Source organism: Notothenia coriiceps, unplaced genomic scaffold (assembly GCF_000735185.1).
Source record: "Notothenia coriiceps isolate Sejong01 unplaced genomic scaffold, NC01 NC01_scaffold00000339, whole genome shotgun sequence".
In the NCBI taxonomy this organism is placed as follows: domain Eukaryota; kingdom Metazoa; phylum Chordata; class Actinopteri; order Perciformes; family Nototheniidae; genus Notothenia; species Notothenia coriiceps.
Window position 1 is genome coordinate 2,246,637 of NW_011333040.1, and position 20,628 is coordinate 2,267,264.

Below are 20,628 nucleotides of genomic sequence, written 5' to 3' on the forward strand. Positions count from 1 at the left end.
GAAGCTTCGTACGAAGCAAGACAGCTCTACTCACCCACTCTGCTGTTCATCGGACAACGACTCCCCTCCTCAACGCTTTCCGTGAAATTTGATGTACAGCGTATACGAACATCGCATTCACCCAAACACGAGACAAGAATACACAGTATTATACACGTTATATTAGTTAACACTTGATTACAAATAACAAAGTCTTGGCTTTCAGAATAGTAAATTGTTTCGGCAATTTCCCCAGATGATGATTCACACTCTTGAAGCTTGTAACGGCATCATTACCGGAGAGCCGGAGTACTTGACGTCACAGCGCGCTAACACAGCCGGTGTTTTCTCGTGAGTTTTCCCGGAAACCAAAACAATAACACACAACCAAAATTACACAAACACACACGTATAAAAACACACACACACACACACTCCAGCTTCCCCAGACCAGTAATCCAAAATGAAAATATCTTCCCTCCGTAGTATTTTGATCATTTGCTCCGCTAATAATCAATCAGATCGATGGATTCCAGAGAAGAGGAAACTTTGAAGGCCTTTTTCTCAAAATGATGACTCGGTGACAGTCATTATATAATGTGACATATTTTGCTTAATATTTGGAGTACAGAAACAATCCTGATATCATTAGAAAGCTAGGACTCTCCTCTTTCCAACAGTGTATAAAACTCAAAGTGTGCCTTCGGGTCAATGTGACTGATTTCGATGGAGCAGGTCACATATATATAAATATACTGTATATTAGTCAAGAAATAATTTGAGATATTAAATTAAATGTCATGACAATTTCTTTTTAAAACATTCTCAGATTACTGAGCTCTTGATAACATCTACTTTGGCATTCCATATCTGCATACCATGAAATCCGAGAGCCTGCGTGTGTTTACATTCCCCACTATCCGCTCCTCCATCTCCCTCAGACACTGCCTGATGCAGTCCATCAAGCACATCCAGATGTTGAGAGAACAGCTGCTGGCTGCAGGGAAGAAGATCAGTTACCAGAGCCGAGTGAAGGACGAGCCCGCCTACTACTGCAACGACTGTGACGTGAGTCTCCCGTCAGGCCATACAGGACGGTTAGCATCTGTTTTCATAGAATTAACTGGTTGTGTGTGTGTGTTGTGTGTGTGTGTGTGTGTGTGTGTGTGTGTGTGTGTGTGTGTGTGTGTGTGTGTGTGTGTGTGTGTGTGTGTGTGTGTGTGTGTGTGTGTGTGTGTGTGTGTGTGTGTGTGTGTGTGTGTAGGTGTGTGTAGTGTGTGTAGTGTGTGTGTGTGTGTGTGTTTGTGTGTGTGTGTGTGTGTGTGTGTGTGTGTGTGTGTGTGTGTGTGTGTGTGTGTGTGTGTGTGTGTGTGTGTGTGTGCGCGTGCGCGCAGCTGGAGGTGTACGACCTGCTGCTGGTGACCAGTGAGAACAGCACTAAGAAGAGCTACGTGGTGCACTGTGAGGACTGTGCCCGAGCCAAGAGCCCGTCGCTGGGGGGGGTCGTGGTGCTGGAGCAGTATCGAATAGAGGAGCTGACGAAAATCTATGACGCCTTCACACTGGTAGGCCTCATTATCGATCAATGACCGTAATGCTTTTTTCAGAAAGGTTTTAAGGATAGACAAAGTACAAAAAGGGTTTCATACAGTATTGCTTCATACATATGAAATGTCTAGCTTCAATGCATCCCTTAAGAACACTCTGTAGAGATCTAAACTGGGTTTATAAAGGGATACCTCGCTGTTACAGAGGACTAAATGAAATGGAAGGTTATCTTCACTAAAGTAAAGGATTTCTCTATAATTATTATGAGACATGTGATAATGTAAGGACATAACTCAACAAATAATAACACATACCTGTATTCATTTTATATATTATAAAAAAGGAAAATGTTAAATTGTATACCTTTTTTTTAATACTGGTGGCTTTCACAAGGTGTTTTCATACAAACATCAAAGAATACCTCACGAAAAGTACTGATGAAAAGTTAAGGTATGTTTTTGCATATAAGATATTTGTAGGGCCCAGAAATAATTGTTTTCTATGTAATAAGTGCTCTCTCATGACTGGAACACACACACACAGCTTTTCTAGTTGCCAGCTGAGCTCTGTCTCCCCATCTTGTCTCCCCCCCTTTTTTCTCCTACTTCAGGCTCCATCACCTGTTTCCAAGTGAGGACTCCTCCCTAACGTCTTTCAGCCATAAACCAAAACTCTAATGGCAGCACAAATATTGTCTTCAAGGCAATCTATTCCTTCAAACACTCTCTGAATCAGCCAATCACGTTTACTCAGTATTGTTTACATCACACACTAAGGTATGGATACTCAGCCAATCCAACTATAGCTCACTGTCTTCCCCATACCAGCTGCTGATTGGACGTGTGTTTTGAAATAGAATGACTAGACTGGTACTTCCCATGAAAAGCATTTTAGACATGTTAAAAACAAAACAATATGTGAGCACTGCTAGCATTAAAAATCAGGTTATATGTTTATAACGGACACTGCTGTGATTCAAAAGCATCTAGTAGCCGGTTCTTTGTATAAATTCAGGTACTTTTATGCAAATTCAGTGGAACTTTTTTTACACCACTCTAGTTATTCTATGTGTCCATGAATTTGCTGTGATTCTGTCGTACCAGCAGGGGAATCGCTTCACAGGAGAAGTAGCTGATTGTCACATCGTTTTGGTTCCTGTTTCTGTTTGCTATTCGGGTAAACTCCGGCATTTCTAATTCCTGTCTGTTTACTCTTTGAGGTGCTACTCCAATCTAATTTATTCCCGTTGAATACTTAAACAAGTTTTACCAGCCTATAAGTACACCACATTGGCCTTGAAAACTGTATTTAGAGTTAAAGGTGGGGTAGGTAATTTTGGAGAAACCAGCTCGAGTGCGCTAGAATTTGAAAATACACAACCGGAAAAAATCTGCCACTTCCTTACAGAGCCCCTCCTCCAACACACACGAACGTGCACATGACCAATGAGGGCACGAGATAAGTTTGTGCACAGATGGAAGGCTGACAGGCAGGTAGGCCATCCAGTTATTTTAGCCGGGCCGGCTAAAATGATTGGTGGTGCTTTTTACAGTACCACGGCTTCCACAGATTACATTTTTTTATGTATTTATTGTCAAAACACTTCAGATATTCATTGCTATCGGGATGTTAAGAGCATTCCATGGAATATAACAAAAAGTGTATCTCGAGCCGGTTTCTCAAACTTGCCTACCCCACCTTTAATTAGAGGTTTAAACACAAAAATAAGGATTTATGTACTGTAGGTTTTAAAAAAAACAACTTGCATTGGTTTCTCTTAAATACGGGTTAAAAGACGACTAAAACGGTTTTACTGTAGTTGGAAATCAAGTTTGTAAATTATAAAATAGTTTTTTGTTTTGTATCCCTCTAAATAGGTTTTCTACGATACACCCGGAAAACAGACATAGTGTTGTTTTTATTTTTGGAATGGGAAAACTATCCCAGTTTTATACCTCTTTTGTTGCTTTGTTCTCATTTCTAGACAGAAAAAACAAATAATTGTAAATTCTGAATGAATTGATTGAATACACAGTGGTGTGCATAGACGGGGTGCATAGCGGAAAGGGAGGGTCAGCATTGATGTTAATGTCGAAGAAGTGCCAGTTTCCGTCTGGGGAAGTAATCTGTCCAAAGAGACACACAATCATTTTGTTACAATGAAAAAGGCGATGAAGCCAAAAAGATGAGCGGACTGAATGACACCTCATTGTTTTCATTTTGCCCCAAACATCCGTCCTGTTAATGTACTGTATTTCCAGTTTGACATGTTATAGAGCACATGAATTGAAACATGACAAGAAAGGCTCAGTCGGTTTTTTCCCTCAACTTCAAACAGTACTTCAAAATAAAGGGTGTCATTTTGTTGAGACTAGGCTAAACTGCAGAAGCCCTGAAAGGGAGGTGGGGGGTCGGGGAGTATTTTTATAATGCAAATGTTGGCCACAAGAGGCAGAAGTGCACCAATACACCATGTTCTTAAAAGGACTAAAAGCATTCATGTGTCATGCCACATGAGTTTAAATATCTACATGCACTCTAAAACAAACTATATTTTTAACAATATATGTAAATTATATATTGTATATATTTCTTTGAAGAAAGACCAAAATGTTTAAGCTGTATTTAGTGCATGGGGTAGTGTTGTGGTTCAGCCTTTTGTGGCCAAAATGAGTATTACAACAACAAATACCTGTTTCACAGATTTAAAAAAAACTTTGAAATTCAATAAACACAGGAGAAACAACAATGTATATCAGACATTGGTAATGTGTCAGCCGAACTATTTTATCATCACATAATTATCTTCAGCTTCATACATCACATTTAATTATTACCTTTACTGCCCAGGTGATCAAATGCAATCATTTGACCACCTGGGCAAGGCCTATCTTTTCCAGTTCTAGTATTCCTGCTGTTAAAGCATTTGAATGAATTCCCAACAAATGACGACTTTCACATTTTCGCCCTTCCCTCATTAGTCTGTGCACACCATCTACTGTACATAATGTATCTGTTTGCAGGTTCTCGATATGACTTATGTATGTAGTTTTGTTCTCAATCAAATATTGAAATTGTTTTGTGGTCGAATCTCTCCACATCAGACTTTGTGGTATGTTGTTGCTGTATTATAAAACAACCTAAAATATCCTTTTTCACTCCAGTTAAATTACTGCAACGGGAATTTCATCCCACTTTTATACCTCTTTTTGTTGTCAGTTTCAGTTTTTGGGATTACAGAGAAAATTGTAAATGGTGACGTTATTTATACTGTACATGGTTGTTTTCTTATATATTTATTGCATATCAAAGGGCACTTCACTTGATAAGGGGCTACAAGGTATTTTAAAATTGTAGTATGGGTGTATTGTGTGGATAGGGGAAGTGCAATCAGGGGGCTGTTTAATTTTCATGGTGCTAGACCCTCCTTGCCCCCCTCATTAAACAGCATATAACAATATACAGTGTGAACTTTATCAGTGATAAAACTGGTGCTTAGATCCATTTCAACACAGTTTAGTGCTAACAGAAATGGAAAGATGTATTTGTACTGTATCAGATTCATTCAAGATCTTTTTTAATGTTTTTTTCCATTGTATGAAATTCATAATCTTGTGAGGCATTAGTGGTTTTATGATGCACATTAGCAGTAGTTGTAATTCTTGACGCATTTTGCAGAGACTTTTAGGAATGTGACTTTTAATGACGTTGAGGTTTTGTTTTGTGTCTTGTCCTCATTAGTATTATTTGAAGGATGGTATAATGCTCTTTTTTCCTGTTTGATTTATGCTGCACTTATTGTTTGAAAAAAGAACTCGCATAGAAGAAAACCCGAGCCAGACCTGTCTTAAATCCCTCTGTGATTTTTCTGTGACATATTGTATTGTTGTTCAAGAAAATAAAATGTTTTGATAAATTATTCAAAAATGAGTCTTTCCCTTTGGTTTTCCACATTGCAGTATGAACCGGTCATCATCACTGTTCTGCAGAGGTCGACAGGCTTCTGCTGTTATTGTCTGTTCCATGTTAGCTTTTAGCCCTGCCAGCAGCGTGGCTTTAGGGATGGCCCGGGTCAGTGAGTTCATCCCTTTGGTCTAGCCTGAAACATCTTCTGAGATTCAGCACAGATATGCATGGTGCCCTAAGAATCCTAAAGGCTTTGCTGGTTCTCTGATCTTTCCTCCAGCACCACCACCATATGAACGTTTTACTGGTTCTGTGAAAGATCTCTTGATTAGCAAAAAACAGATATTGATGTTTCCAATTGGAGGATTTCTAATAATGGCTTTTGTGACCCCCTAGCTTATCTTCAAATGCCAAACTATGTCTCTTTATTTACAATACAAAATCTTCTATTTGAGTCCAAATAGTAACTGTGAATGTGTTCCATGGTTAAATAACCATATTTTGCAAAAATACATTTGTATTTCTGCAAAATATGGGATCAAATGGTATGTATAGTAAAAAAACTGCCGATACGCCTCATTAGCATCAGCATATTGGCTATTAGCTGATATCATAGTTGTAGGCTCTTAGTCTTGTCTAATGGTATGCAAGTGTGTTACCACTTTCACATGCTAATACACTCTCATTTGGGTTACTACCATAATGGAAATAATCAATAAAAATACAGGATTGGGTGTTTTTAGTATTGTATATAACCGTATATTTTTAATGTAACTATTGTAGGCTATATACTTGTATAGCAGTGGGCTGCTGAGTGAGTCAGAGTGATCAGACTTTGTAAAGGCTCATGCTCTCTCCCACAGTTCAAACAGCTCATGTTTCAGCTGTCTCCCACTCTGCAGCTGGCCACTGGGTGGTTCCACTGGACCAGCTCCTCAAGGCTGTCTTCAAAGGGTATGTTGAGAGAGAGAAGAGAACTCATTTATTTTCCCTCCGACACTTTCCTGACACCATCTTGACAGAGATGCAGCTGCTCCAAATAGTTGAGAAGTAGTCATCTAAAACAGAAAGGAATGAAATAATAATAATATCAAACTAAATTATCGGATTGTTTTTATTTTTAGATTGTGAGGTAGTGGTGGAAGAGGTACTGAGTAAAAGTAAAACCATTTAATAAAATAAGTGAACCCCTGAGTGTAGGAATACTCAAATAGTAGTAAGTAAAAGTACAAAGTGTTACCATCGAAATGTTCTTTAAGTACAAAAACAAAAATGCGTCTTTTTGCCCATTTCAGAATAATGTATACATTTTTGGATTATAATTATTGATGGAGCACTTTGTTTATCTTTTCAATCTTACAGCTGGTTATGGTGTAGCTGATTTGTTTCACTTTTTGTAGACTGCTTTGTAAAACTATTTTCTTACTTACAACAATTCATCTTACAATATTTGTTTACATTATATTTTTTATTTAATAATTCAAAGTTAGTAAGTGAGTAAAAGTAAATGACCAAATGGAGTAAAAAAAGGTCAATAATTCCTGTGAAGTCAACTTGGAGAATCCACAGGAGAGCAAAGGGTTAAAAAGTTGGGCTGATTGACAGAGTGGCAGCTGTCTGTAATCATTCCCTAATTGCTAATCAGCGTCGCTGCACCTTTAAAAGCACCGCACCTGAAAGGAGAGCGGTAATCAAAGCTGGAGAGGGACACACTAAAGAGCGTTCGTCCAGCATCAGCAACGAACCAGCAGAAGAAACGACAAAGAAGCAGCACTGGTGCAGCCATAAAAAGCTGGAGAGGCGGCCGGTGAGAGACGAACTGTGTGTTTATAGAAGAGTTTACAACTTGGCGCACGTTAGAATGTATAGAATGTACGTTCTAGTTCAGTGTCATTTGTTTGTTTGATGTCCTCAAACTAAAGCAGCATGATTGTTAAGTTAAAAACGAATGTGATTTGTTTATTGAGAGATGTAGATTGATAAAAACGGTTTGAATGCTGCAAAAAATTCAGTCTATTATATTTGCATTTTTAATGAGACTGCATAAGTTAAAAACTGTTTAAAAGCATAATTCATAAAAATACACTAAGAAAGGAAAAACAATACTCACAAGTGGTAAAAAATATATGTAAAGCATGTATTTTTGCATTTATTATTTAATGTGCATTGTATTTACAGTAATTATTTTTATTTTTCCTTTAAGGTTTTTTCACCTTACAACCTTGCTACATAGCTGTACTGCAACAACAAAAACTAAAGTAAAGAAGAACTCAAAAGAAAACAAAGTTGTGGTCATTGTATGAGTGAAGCCCAGTGAAAACCTCCTATGGACTGTACCATCCCTTTCAAGCTGGGAAACTGCAAAAGTACCCAAGGGCTTGACAATTCCCTTTGAGAAGCAGCGGAGTAAAAATAATAACATGAAAATATTCGTACTTTATATTTTAAAACCGCACTTTAGTACAGTGCTTAGTAACTATACTCCACAATTGTAGGTAATAATGTGACCTAAGTGATCTGACCAAAAAAGAGACACACCTTCATACTGAAACATATACTGTCAATAATAAAAATCCAGGTATAAACTAATACAGTTGACTAACAATAAAACAGCAAATAGCAACATTCTTCAGGGCGGTACTCTCATTTCCTTTTCTATGTGTAAACCTGAGATTTTTCTATCTGGTTGCTATTTTTGCCACCAGTCTGGAGGTTTAGAGGACAGGAGACTGCCAAACTGCAGATGCAGGGCCATCTCATCAGGAACGTGGACACAGCAGCGGATATCCTGGTTCCAAGGACAGGAAGACTGCTCTTCCTCTACCAACCCCCTCAGACATTGACATACGCTTTTAAACAACACACTCTGTGGCATTGTTAATGACATAACCTCCCTTTGCTCCTGCATTTTTTTTTTAGCCGGCACGCTAATGCCATAGTCTCTTTGATCATTTGTTTCTTGTAACGACTGTAAAAATACACATACCATCTCCAGGGAATATATATCTACCCCTGTAAACAAATAGTAAATACACTGTGGGATGAAAAAATGAGTCTTCATATCAAAATACTAATTCCACTCTTTGAACCGAGCCCCTCGCTTTCTTATCAGCCAGTCCCCTGATAGCTTCTTTCCCCCACCAATTTAGAGAGTGCCCCCACCCCCATTCTCATTTCCTTGTGTTTTCTGAAAGCCGAGCTGTTTTTCATCAAAAGGTCAAGGGTCAATGCTCTCCAGCAGCCCTGGCTTTCCCTAAGCCTTCTGAATTACAGGTTTTGCAATTCTTGGAGTATTTGAGTAGTCTAATTGTTCACACCCTTTGTCAGTACAGTATAGTATGACTGTAGCATAGCCTCAGAGATGGATTACTGAACAGGTCTGCCCCCCCAGCCTTCCCCTACAAAATGTCACTTAAAGACACATCCACTGACGAGTAAAGAAACTCAATTGACCAAAAAGAAACATAAAACTACTACAAAGAGATTCTAAAAAACTGCAAAGGACACAAAGAGACTCTGAATGTAAAAAGCAAGACATACCAACTCCAAACGAGATGCCAAAGAATACAAAAAGGCGCAAAACAACAGAAGACAAAAATAATTGCTGACTGTTCCTTACACCTAATGGAACAGTCAGTCTTAGCAACTCATTGAGTTTACTGGCAGATTGTCAGCTTTTTTTGTTTCATGAATATGCAATATAAATCCAGCTCTTCTTGTTTAGAATTTCAAAAACCACCTTATCAGTTTTTTGACAGTTGAGTAGAGAAAGTGAGTAAGGGTGCAAAGTGTTGGGGATTGTGCAGCATACCCTGACTCCTCTAATCTCTCCAAATAAACACTCTTCCTCCCTCCCCCTGGTTACAGGGGTTATCACAGAGCCCCTCCACTGCTCCCCTGCCCAGACCCCTTCAGCAGCCACTAACACAGCACAGCCTGCTCTCTGTGCATCAGAGGCAACACAGGATACACGCTTACACACACACAGGCACACACTCATAAACACTTACGCACTCAATCATATCTCAAACTGGAGTCGGGGTGAGGAAACAGAATGTCAGGGAAGGAAGCGCTGAAGCCAGTGGGAAAGCAGAATTTTGCTCAAGTCTTCAGAGCTCTTTTCTGACCCAGTCAACAGCAGGTCTCAGGAAGACATCTGGGTTCAAGAGCGGGCAAATACCTCAGGGTGGATTTTAGGAAATATTCCAGAACACAAAAAGGATTGTAGATTTAGTGAGTAAATTCACTCTCAAGACCTGGATTTTTTTTGAAAAAGAGAAGCCATACATCAGGAGGACATTCTTTACATTCTCTTTGTCTATTAGCATTAAACGCTCTCCAGGTTCTTCAGAGTCCCATCACCAGATCTAACGCACAGTGAGTACAACAAGCTCCATCTAAATGTAATTACAACCATGTAAAGGAAACAGAAAAAAGGCCATCCTGACCCTGATGAAACGGCCTTATTTGTTCTATAATGAATGCAGTACAACATCCTATTGAAACAACTGGCATATGTTTCTTCACTTAAGTTGAGATTGTTGAGTTAGTTTGGATTTCCTTAAATTGATCTGGAAATAAGAAGGCTGCTTTAACGATGTCATCAAAAGGCTAGTGTTTGAGCTGGTCCATGGTTAAGGGAAGACTTTGTGACATACAGGCACAAACAGGATTTTAAACGATATTAAGTATTTTAAAAACTGAAGTTGAAAGAAGGTTTTCATGAGATGTTGTACTAAGGAAGCATCACAAACAAGTAATCAGATGATAGGAGTGTACAAATTAGAAGAACTGTACTTTACTTTGAATGATGTTGAAAGACAGACTAAAAGGAGTGACTGGTTGTAAAATGTGTTCACATGGTACTTGGCAGAACATCAATAGCTGGTAACACACTTGAGATTAGAAGGAAATGGTGGAACTTGCCCCTGTGGTTTTCTCATCACTGAGTTGACAAACACAGAGTGAATTGAGACACAGACTTTTAAACTTTTACCTTATCTATCAGTAATTTGTTCAAAACAAATGTACTAAATCCTTTGCTCTTGGAACATTAAAGTCATAACATTGTTCTGACACTCAAATGACTGATTAATGGAATTTAGTTAGTTTCCCAGCTGTGCATTGTTCTTGGTCGTGGTTATCCTGGCGTTTAGAGGTGGGGTCAGCGGAGAACCATTTCCTCGCACTTAGAGCTGTGTTTAGTTATTTAGCTCAGTTATCTGTGTTGACTTTCCACACCTCTCAGCACATTATTTAAGGAACATTCTTTTAGCATTTTCCTTGATTTCAGTGGATAGGCTTGATGAATTGGATGATTTTAATACAGAAAATAGACAAAATATTTAATGGATATGATTTTTCAACAAAGTGCAGAACACTTGGCACTCTACTAAACACACAGCATCTCTCTACATTGTGAAATGAAAAGACCAGTTTATGCAGACTTCCAATGCTAACAGCAGGATAAATCAATGTGTTTTCTCTTCAGATGAGCCTATCACGAAACGGGACGTTGGAGAAGAATGTGTCCGAGCCGCCCCAGTCTGAGCGGGGCTCCCCCTCCAGAGCGGGGTCAGGGGTCGTGGTGCCGCCCCCATACTCTCTGGGCGGCACTGAGGCAGCTGACACCCCGCTGGAATTAAGGGGCTCTTTGGACTGCTGGGCGTGCTCGGTGCTGGTCACTGCACAGAATCTGATCATCGCTCTGATCAACGGCGGACTGGCCAGCGTCATCTTCGGCATCATCCTCACCCCTTCTCTAGTCATGATCATATTCGGCTTCCTCTGTCACTCCACGGTAAGAATCTACTGTCTGCTGCCATTTTATTATTGCAACATAGTGCTGTGTTCAAATTCCTAACTATGTCCTAGTAGTATAAAATCATAATAAAATGTGGGGCCCTATGTTGATTTTTGGGAGTTTCCTTTTCCGGGAGTGTGTTAACCCCCCTGGAGAGTGTGTTAACCCCCCCCCCCCTGCCTTGAAACTCCTCCATTGGACTCCTTTTTTACTTCCATAACATAGTGACAACACTATACAAAACGCGCACTTCTATTGGCTAGCACTCCAACTAATTGTATGCCAAGGGGCGGGACATCTCTAAGTGTTTGACCAATCAGAGCAGACTGTGCTCTGGTTTCAGACAGAGGGTGAAAAGAGGTGCTGCAGCACAGGCAGTATGAGAAAAATAAAGAGCTTTTTGAAGGGACATTAAAGCATGGAGACATGTCACAGTAGAGGCACAAAATACAAATGAACCTGAAATTGAGCATAATAGGGCCACTTTAATATACCAGGAATCTTTAGCGCAGCAAAGGATTTAGACTGACAGTCAAACTGTGACTTTCAATCAAACTGCTGAAGAAAAAGAAAAAATGTTTTCCTAGACATTTGATACTGTTTTCCAAGAGTTAACTGGATCATCCTGGCACTTAATTGTTTATTATCTTTGCAGCTGTGACTGAGCTGCTCTAGTTCCTGTGTGAATATTTGATTACTCACCTGTCCAACGAACACTTGCATTGTGTTCCCCATAGTGACGGTGTAAACCTTTGTTACACACACACACACACACACACACACACACACACACACACACACACGCAGGTGAAAATATGGTTTAAGTTTACATTTAGGTTATGGTTAGGGTTATTCTTCAACAAATTTGTTTATATCAATTTAATGTCCACTAAAGTGATGGAAACAAGACCTTATGTGTGTATTCCTCGATGTTTGCACCATGTCACTCCTAACTCATTTCCTTCCTTCTTCTCAGGTGCAGCCCCACGGCACTTCTCTGTACTGCTCAGACATCCTGGATGACGGGGGCTGCGTGGCTCTGCTGGTTGTGGGCTTCCTGCTGCTCACCCCTCTGCTCGTCCTGGCTCTCGCAGCCTTCTGTCGCCTGGCCCGACACCTCCAGCTGGGGATGTGTTTTATTCCCTACAGCCGAGCCGTCTACAAGAACCTGCCGGCCTCCCGCCACAGGAGGGCCGATGCAGGGGGCTGCTGCGGCCAGCAGGGGGCTTCAGAGAGGGAGGGGAAGGGGAGTGTATGGGTGTAGGAACACAGGAGGATTGGATATGGTTGTAATATGCATCCCAGTTAAATAATGAGGGTGGCCTGGCTTTCTTTGTTTGTTTTTTACCTAATGATTTGCCTCTTTTTTTGTATCATGTTGTACAAAGCCATCATATTTCGTTGGTAGTTTTGAACTCAATATTGCTTTTTGTTAACAATGAAATGTATTGAATGTATTTTATACCTTTTTACAATAAAGTGTCAGTCGACTTGCAAACTGAAACAGGAAGGACTGTGAATGTATAAGTTTAAAGTTTAAAGAAGCATGATATACATTAAACAACATTTTGGGGGGGACAGATGGGACATTTGCTTAATGCCCACCCTCCCCCAGCTTAAAATGTGTTCCTTTTACCAATGTTGAGACAAAAAGAACCTGCACCCATGCTGAAAACAGTAACGAAGTTTCAGATTTGTGTCCAATGTAAACTGAATTGGAGTGGCATCCGAATGTAAAGGCAAAAATGATCTTATCATTTGAATCCAAAGACCTTTGTTCGACAATGTTGTTTCAGCTTTTCTTTAGCTGCCAAACACATGTTGCCTATTCTCCAATGTCTGAGTTACAAGCTACTGTTGGTTTCATGTTGTAGGTACATGTGTTCTTTGGTCTTTTGGTTATCATTTCTTTATTTACACTGCTTTGAGTTCTACTTAGAAGTACAGTATATTAGCAGATACATCACATGGTCATGTTAACAATTTGGTCCTATTTATCTTTCTTTAAAACTGTTACTTGATCATCATTTTTTGAAAGTTATACTAAATGTCTAGATTTTGAATTTCTTTTTTGAATTTCTTTTTGACCTTCATCTACCTCTACTGGTCATTTTTAGTAATTGCATATTTTTTCCATTTCTTTCCAATGCATTGACAAAAAACATTGTCATGATAATGAATCTTCTTAATGTAAAAAGACCCTCAGAGTTAAATAGCTTTTCTTAGCATCATCTTGGAACGACAATCAATGTGTTCTATTCTGCTTTAGCCATTATTGTTATGAAGAGGCGAGTCTGGCCCTTTGTGTTTGTTTGTTTTCAGTGTAGAAATGGTAATTAGATAAAAATATATACACATGTGGATACACAATTTGATGTTTTTGACATTTCTGTTTATTCAATAAGGAGTATCTTAATGTAAAAAAGTATACACTTTTATATATTTGAATAATTAAATAATCAATAACCTCCATATGAGATGTGACCCCCTCAATGGTAGACCTGTCGTTTTTAGAAGAAAGTTGAATTAGCAATACAGTAGCTTAGTTTGAGTGTAATACACTTTAAATCCACTAGGTGGGATCAGACACACAGAGAGAGCTAGAATTACAAAAAAGTATGCAGCCAAACCATTTGAAAGATATATAAAAACCTTTATTCATAGAATTTACCAAGGTAGGTTAGGTGTGGCAGGTGTTTGCATACAAAACATGTGTATTCCTTTAAAATGGTGGATAAAAACTGTAGTTATGTGTATCAGTAATACTGTGCTTTAGTTGATCTGTATTTCACATTGTAATGTCTGGTGTTTGATATGTCATCTGAATCCCCAGCCTCCACATGTGGGTGAGGTTAACATGGTTGGTTGTTGATATTCATTAATAGTCTGTGATGTGACGCTTTGTATGGAGCTGTGAATGCGCCGGGTTCCAGGGTACCGCGTCCTACTCCATCCACTTGACCCATGATAATGTAGCTGCCACCTGTTGAAACAGAAGAAATCATAAAAACAGTAGGTTATATATTTTGAGAGTAAATGGAATTGCTATTAAACTGTTTAGTGTTTTTGAATTCAACATACCTTTGCGGAGCAACGGGCACTTCTTGCACTGGGACACCAGTTTAACCGACATGGTTTCTCCCACTTGTGTGATTATCAGTCGACCTGCTTTGTAGGCCTTAGTGAGGGAGATTGTGACCACAAGAGTCCTTCGGGGCCCCGGGGCCATAGAGGTCACCTTCCCAGTTATCACTGCAAAAAGAGCGCACAGTCAGAATTTCTGATTGGTTTCTTCTTGCTATCTGAACAGTATGAAATTGACCACATTCTTGCCTTTTCCTTTGATTCATACATCGAGGGTAAAACAAACAACTTTAAAATAATCTGTAGATTAATCCATAACGAAAATAGTTGTTATTTTTTTTGACTTATTAATGTATACTTAAGTATTAAGATGTATCCATTATTTTATTTGTATTATTATTATTATTTCATTTTGGATTTTTCAACTGTTAAGTAGTTAATTTATGTACTTAGATGTGTTTATTTTTGTTATGTATGCATTGTGAATAATTTCTTAAAATGCAGAAAAAAATAAACTGAATAAAATAAAATAAGAAGCTTACAAAATTCACTTGCACAGAAACTGGTCTTGATGGTTCCTTCTCTTTTGCAGGCTTTGGCACACACAGGGTTTTGAGGGACTGGAACAACTAAGAAAGAATACAAAATGTCCTTTAGATATGCATCTTCTGCAAATTAAAACACAAGTATGGCGACCACAAAACTTCACCCACCAGGCCTCTTTCCATTTGGTCTTGTGACAGGGACCCCTCTGTTGCCTTGTCCACGGCCCCTCGTGGGCTTCACTGGTTTGGTTGCCTCTGTGGGCACATATTTGGGTGGTGGTGCCGTAGCGACAGGTGCAGCCGGTTTTACAGCAGGTTTTGGGGGGATGGACCTGGTGCCCACTCCTGAGTCGGATGTTGGTACCTGAGTACCAGGTGGGACGCTGGTGTATTCAGCAAAGAACCCATCCGATGTCACACTTTGGTCAGACACAAATTGGACCAGTAGCACATTGCTGCTGGTGATGATGGGCCTGGATATAGACAGGAAGGAGATGAGGTAGAAGTTAAAGGAATAGTTAACACACAATATTATAATTCGTTTTTTCAATTACTCAACCCATATGACCAAGTAAAGAAAATATTATTTTTCTGGCATGCATGGTGAATAAAACAAAGTAAAGCATTGAAGCGATGAAGAAAATGTGGGTTGGGTTTAACAGCAAAGCTATATCAAAACATGTTGGACATCAAGCAAGTTGTTTAAATAGTTTTAACAAAAATGCAGAGGTTTAAAAGTGAGTATATGACTAGATGAATGACTTGGATCATACTGCAAGAATTCTGTTAATGTTGTAAACTGATTTTTTAAAATATATTTCTTGTTGTCAAATTTGGTGCCCGTTTGTTTCAATTCATCAAGACTTGTCCCAGTATTTTAATTCATAGTATATCATGGAAACAATTTTGATTAAAAAAAAATGTCTTCAAGAGTCTCAGATCAATTGACCTTAACCTACAAAAGAGCAAATAGTTATTTATAATAACAAATAGTTGTTTTTGTAGGTAAAGTATTCCATCAAGAGAAGTCGATCAAAAAGCTTTAAGCCAACAAACATCTTTAGAAATCTGCCACTCACTGTGGGGCCCGATCTCCACAGTATTTCCCGATCAGCCGTGAATCATCTTTCTCTCCACCGTTAAAGAAGGCCACATAGTCAAACCGACAATAGGAATCAACCTCCAGGACGAACTTATCAAACTTAACCTGGATTACCTGGTAAATAAAAAGAACAAGATATCGAACTTCAAATAATCACTTGAACAGTTGTTATCCAAGATGGTTGTGTAAAGACTTTGGGAAATGATCTGTTGGGAGTGAGAGAGCTGCGGACCTTGTCAGGCTCCACAGTGATGAGCCAGGAGCAGCTGGTCCCTGCAGGGTACTTGCTGTCGGGCCAGTTGGGCGTCTTGATCTCTCCCTGGGCCTTCGTCATCTTCCCCCCACAGGACTGATGGTCTGAAACAAGTCATACACTCTCTAAGAATAATGACTCAAAAGGAAGTAGACTTTAAGAAGTATGGACACGAGTAATTGTCTCCCTACTTATGCCTTTTTTTGCATATTTTTTACATATTTTACATATGTCATGTTATCTATGTCGACTTTTGAATTTTTTCGCCGTACTTTACTGTGTCGTTTTTTGTGATATTTTCAACATACTATTCTATGTGAATCTTTTGTGATATTTTCGCCATACTATTTAGTTTTTTGTGATATTTTTGACATACTATACTATGATTTTTTTTATAATTAAGACATACTAACGAATACTGACACATTTTTCATACTTTCGACATACAATACTGTCATTTTTTAAATATTTTCGACATACAATACTATTTCATTTTTAGTTATATTCCCGATATTCTATACTATGAAGTTTTTTTAATATTTTTGACATATTTCACTATGTCCTTTTTTTAATATATTTCGACATACTCTACTATGTCCTTTTTAATATTTTTGACATACATACTATGTCGTTTTTTAAATATTTTCGATATACTATACAATGACGATTCTTTTATAATTTTATACTATGTTTTTTTTAATATATTTTTAACATACTATACAATGACGATTTTTTAATAATTTTGACAAACTATATACTTTGTCGATTTTCTTTTATATTTTCAAAATACTATACTTATCGTTGTTCTGATATTTTCGACAGACTATACCATATCATTTTTAGTGATATTTTTGACATACTATACTATGTTGTTTAATGTTCATTAAAGAGTCTTAGTTCATATAGAATGTCATAAAGAAATATTCTTTGTTGTATAAGAGTTAGTGAAAAAGTGACGGTAAAATTACACAGTATAGTTTGCAGTGGATATTTTACTTAAAAGTCCTAGGATATAAAATATGTCATGACAAATACCACGAAAGTGTTGTAGATTAGTAAGCCTCTAAAAAGTATTAAAAATAATTTTGACCACATACCATCTACATATGGTTTGGCTCCACTGAAGTAGGCCACAAACCCTCTGCCCTGCGTCGCCTCATCAGACCCCATCTCTAGCATCATGCTGTTTGTGGTGGAAATAAGAGCGCCAGGACGGAAAGTTCCACAAAAGCGGCCTAGTTTTTGCACCAGGTTGGACTGGCCATTGTAGACATCCAGATAGTCGTAGCGACATTGTGAATCAGCCTCCAGGTCAAAAATTCGGAAAGTGAGCATGACTACAGTTCCCTCTGGGACCTGGAAAACAAAGACATTGTAGTCTATATGAGTCAGATGCTGGAAGGAAGGAGTCAGTATTTAGACATGTTGCAGGGTGACTGACTCACGGTGATACGCCAGGTACATTTACTGTTGGGTTTGTAAAAGCTTGGGAACCCCTCACTGCCAACAAAGCCTGAGTCTGAGACCAGGTCCCCCCCACAGTGGAACACAGGCCTGTGATGAAGGAAACACAGAGGTAGAAAATAGCACAGTTCTAACAGCATTGTAGGTCAGTGACACAATAACACGTGCACAAACCCAGAGTCTCTTTAAACTCCCACAGATACAATCATTTTGGACTGACTTCCTTTAGCAGTTCTACTACTAGAGCTATTTTAGGAGTTACTGGAAAACTGAGTGTACTTAAGGTCAAGTACATAACAATTGTTCATTATCTGACGGCTGATCACAAGTTAATAACACAAACAGGGCGTTGCTGCTACATTTATTGTTGATTGCCATGAATTAAACTTAGCTTAAGCAAGGAGAATCAAAAAGAAAATAAGCATAGTCAACCCAACATCAAGCTACTTGTGTCAACACTTGAGCTCTGTACAGAATGTTTGATTAAGATGATTTATTAAAGAAAACCTGTTTGCTTCTGGGGGTTTCACCTTTCCTGTAGTGTGTTATATAGGTTTGTGTGCATGTAAATGGTCTGCGAAGGCTCAAATCTGCCTGAAACGCCTCCATTGGACTCCTTTGTTTACTTCCGTAACATAGTGACATCACTATGCAACACTCGTGCTTCCATTGGCTGGCTCTTTATCACATTATACTGAATAGGCTAAGGGGCGGGAACATCCCTAAAGCTCACAAACTGAGCCAGCCAGCTAACCAATCAGAGCAGACTGGGCTCTGGTTTCAGACAGAGGGTGAAAAGAGGTGCTGCAGCACAAGCAGTATGAGAAAAATCAAAGCATGGAGACACGTCACAGTAGAGGCACAAAATATAAATATGGACCTGAAAATGAAAATAATAGGGCCCCTTCAACATGGACTCTTATTCCCTAGCTCATTTTTAATTCTAAATCAGAAAAATATTACAGCCTTAAACAAGATGTAAGGCCTCACTTTATTTGAAAAGTCACATGATGATGCTGACTAAAAAATAAATGAGTCACTATCAAATAAACAGTTTATGAAAAAATTGTGTTTTATAGGAGTTGCCATACATTTGATAGCTTGCTTGCTATGCTTTGGTTTATTACAGCTGTTGTCAGCTGGCTGCTTCAGGGTTAGCTCGGCAGCATTTTGTTTGAATGTTTCCCATAGAAGCAACTCTGTAAAGAACCTCATGACAGATACTTGTTTTCTATTGTTGCCTTGTTCGATTTCAGTCTACAGCTGGCAATAACACTTTACAGCTGACAAACTGATCCAACAACGTCATGTGCTACTTTCTCTAAATGCTGTTGCTTTCCAGACATTCACAGAGCTCACTGACTTTCAAAACATGAACATATAACAGGCTGTTGCAAGCAGGGATGTGAAAAGCCCATCTAGAGCCAACAAAGAATATGCCTGTTATTGTAAAATGTTATTTCTTCATGTTCAAATATTCAGAAAAATTATGTGGTTTATATTACTGTCATATTACTCATGACATTTCACAAGAAGCAACAAGGTTACATTGACATCCCCCATCCTGAAGTAGTAAACATGTAGTTAGATGTAGTGGAAAAACTGCTCCCCACAAGCTCAGGCAGCAGAACCCCAGCAAAGTCAGACGCCTGCTGATTAAAGTGAAAATGTCCGCAGCGAAAGCCAAGCTGCTCTGATTCGACCCCACAGGCACAACCAAAAACATTCACATCTGTGGCTGGCGGCTGAGCCACTGCAGACTCAGCATGCCTCACATCACGAGCCAAAAACCAACAGGACAGACTCTGTGCCCAATCAAACAGTGAAGTGGAAAGAATTTGCCAACAAAGACAGGAAGGAATTCACAGTGTTTCAGTCCTGACACTGCTGGCTGTTGTGAAGCTGATTAGCTGAGTTCTCAAGCTAAGAAAAGTAGCCTTTCCTAAAGTAATTAAAACAAAGATTATTTAAAGCTGACACTGTCCATGAGACATTCCTGAAGCCTCGTCCTCACCTGGTGTAGTTGCTCTGCTGAGCCCGGGTCCATCCTAAACTCAGAGACAGGAACAGGCAGAGACCCCAGATGCAGTCCACAGTCATCATGATGCAGCGTCCACAAAAAGCCAAGCAGACTGTTGCACAAATAAGGGGATGGTAGCAGGAGGCAAGAGGATTCAGATAAGGGGGGGGGGAGGCCTTACTTGCTCGGGATAGGCGGAGAGTATGAAGGAGGGGGGGAGAGAGTTCTAGAATGGATGAAGAAATGGACAGAGATGCTGAGCGGACAACAGCAGCGACAGAGAGGCATTAGGGGAGGGGGGAGAAAAGGCTATAATTAAAGCCAGATGTTTTACCATAATAATCCTGGCTTCAATATAGCAGAGAGGACAGGAGATGCTCGGGGGGGTGGGGGTCAGAAGTTGTGGCTGAGGTTTTTTGCGGACATTGAGAAACTTTGTTGTTACTTTTTACAACAGGTTTCCGGTTTACTACGTGGTTGGAACTTCAGCTACAGAGGCTTTATGTCTGGTTTGGATAGCTACTCGCTCAGCCGTTAACGTTATACTGAGTCCCTGCCTGATCATTATGCGGAGTGCACAGGTGGGTGCACAGCCCGAGGCTCTATAGGCTGTAGTGCTCAACCATTAAACCATAAATCTTTACATTCCACAACAACTCCTCAGGCATTAACCTCGTGTTCCATGCACTGGTCAATGTTGAGCTTTTTTGGACCATTTTGCTTCCATAACATTTCTTCTTTCAGAAATAGGAAGCCTCCACAGTAGAGATTTAGATGTGATATTTTATTTCACTATTTTAGTATAGTCTTCTGATTTTTCCTAAATTCACCAAAAGTTAGCATTAGATAAAAGTGGTAGTTGGTCTAGCTAGGTCAGGTGAATTGGGTTCTCACTCATTGTGTTGAATTCAACATAACATTTTT

The 20,628-nt window shown here is 39.2% G+C and overlaps 3 protein-coding genes across 3 annotated transcripts; 2 read left to right on the forward strand and 1 right to left on the reverse strand.

Moving 5' to 3' along the window:
* The first annotated feature begins 858 nt into the window (after positions 1-858).
* LOC104950047 (lysine-specific demethylase 6B-like) lies at positions 859-2,192 on the forward strand. Its single transcript, XM_010776493.1, has 3 exons — positions 859-1,047; positions 1,374-1,544; positions 2,138-2,192. The coding sequence occupies exons 1-3, from the start codon at positions 859-861 to the stop codon at positions 2,159-2,161; spliced, it is 384 nt and encodes a 127-aa protein (XP_010774795.1). The 3' UTR covers positions 2,162-2,192.
* Positions 2,193-7,145: 4,953 nt separating this feature from the next.
* On the forward strand, positions 7,146-13,764 carry tmem88a (transmembrane protein 88 a). Its single transcript, XM_010767621.1, has 3 exons — positions 7,146-7,240; positions 10,925-11,233; positions 12,213-13,764. The coding sequence occupies exons 2-3, from the start codon at positions 10,925-10,927 to the stop codon at positions 12,498-12,500; spliced, it is 597 nt and encodes a 198-aa protein (XP_010765923.1). The 5' UTR covers positions 7,146-7,240; the 3' UTR covers positions 12,501-13,764.
* Positions 13,765-13,868: 104 nt separating this feature from the next.
* On the reverse strand, positions 13,869-19,876 carry pcolcea (procollagen C-endopeptidase enhancer a). Its single transcript, XM_010767610.1, has 9 exons — positions 19,699-19,876; positions 17,666-17,774; positions 17,318-17,576; positions 16,200-16,324; positions 15,945-16,081; positions 15,034-15,338; positions 14,863-14,949; positions 14,318-14,488; positions 13,869-14,219 (listed from the first exon to the last, which is right to left on the reverse strand). Exons 1-9 carry the CDS (start codon positions 19,785-19,787, stop codon positions 14,089-14,091), a joined length of 1,413 nt encoding a protein of 470 aa, XP_010765912.1. The 5' UTR covers positions 19,788-19,876; the 3' UTR covers positions 13,869-14,088.
* Positions 19,877-20,628: the final 752 nt, after the last annotated feature.

What these genes read in the sequence shown, in the direction of transcription:
- LOC104950047 (XM_010776493.1), top strand. Translation starts at nt 859, where the DNA reads ATGAAATCCGAGAGCCTGCGTGTGTTTACATTCCCCACTATCCGCTCC. An exon ending in ACTACTGCAACGACTGTGAC is followed by an intron (nt 1,048 to 1,373) that starts GTGAGTCTCCCG and finishes GCGTGCGCGCAG; the next exon opens with CTGGAGGTGTACGACCTGCT. An exon ending in TCTATGACGCCTTCACACTG is followed by an intron (nt 1,545 to 2,137) that starts GTAGGCCTCATT and finishes CTCCTACTTCAG; the next exon opens with GCTCCATCACCTGTTTCCAA.
- tmem88a (XM_010767621.1), top strand. Translation starts at nt 10,925, where the DNA reads ATGAGCCTATCACGAAACGGGACGTTGGAGAAGAATGTGTCCGAGCCG. An exon ending in GCTTCCTCTGTCACTCCACG is followed by an intron (nt 11,234 to 12,212) that starts GTAAGAATCTAC and finishes CCTTCTTCTCAG; the next exon opens with GTGCAGCCCCACGGCACTTC.
- pcolcea (XM_010767610.1), bottom strand. Translation starts at nt 19,787, where the DNA reads ATGATGACTGTGGACTGCATCTGGGGTCTCTGCCTGTTCCTGTCTCTG. An exon ending in AGCCAAACCATATGTAGATG is followed by an intron (nt 16,325 to 17,317) that starts GTATGTGGTCAA and finishes GACTTGTTTCAG; the next exon opens with ACCATCAGTCCTGTGGGGGG. An exon ending in TGTGGAGATCGGGCCCCACA is followed by an intron (nt 15,339 to 15,944) that starts GTGAGTGGCAGA and finishes GTCTATATCCAG; the next exon opens with GCCCATCATCACCAGCAGCA.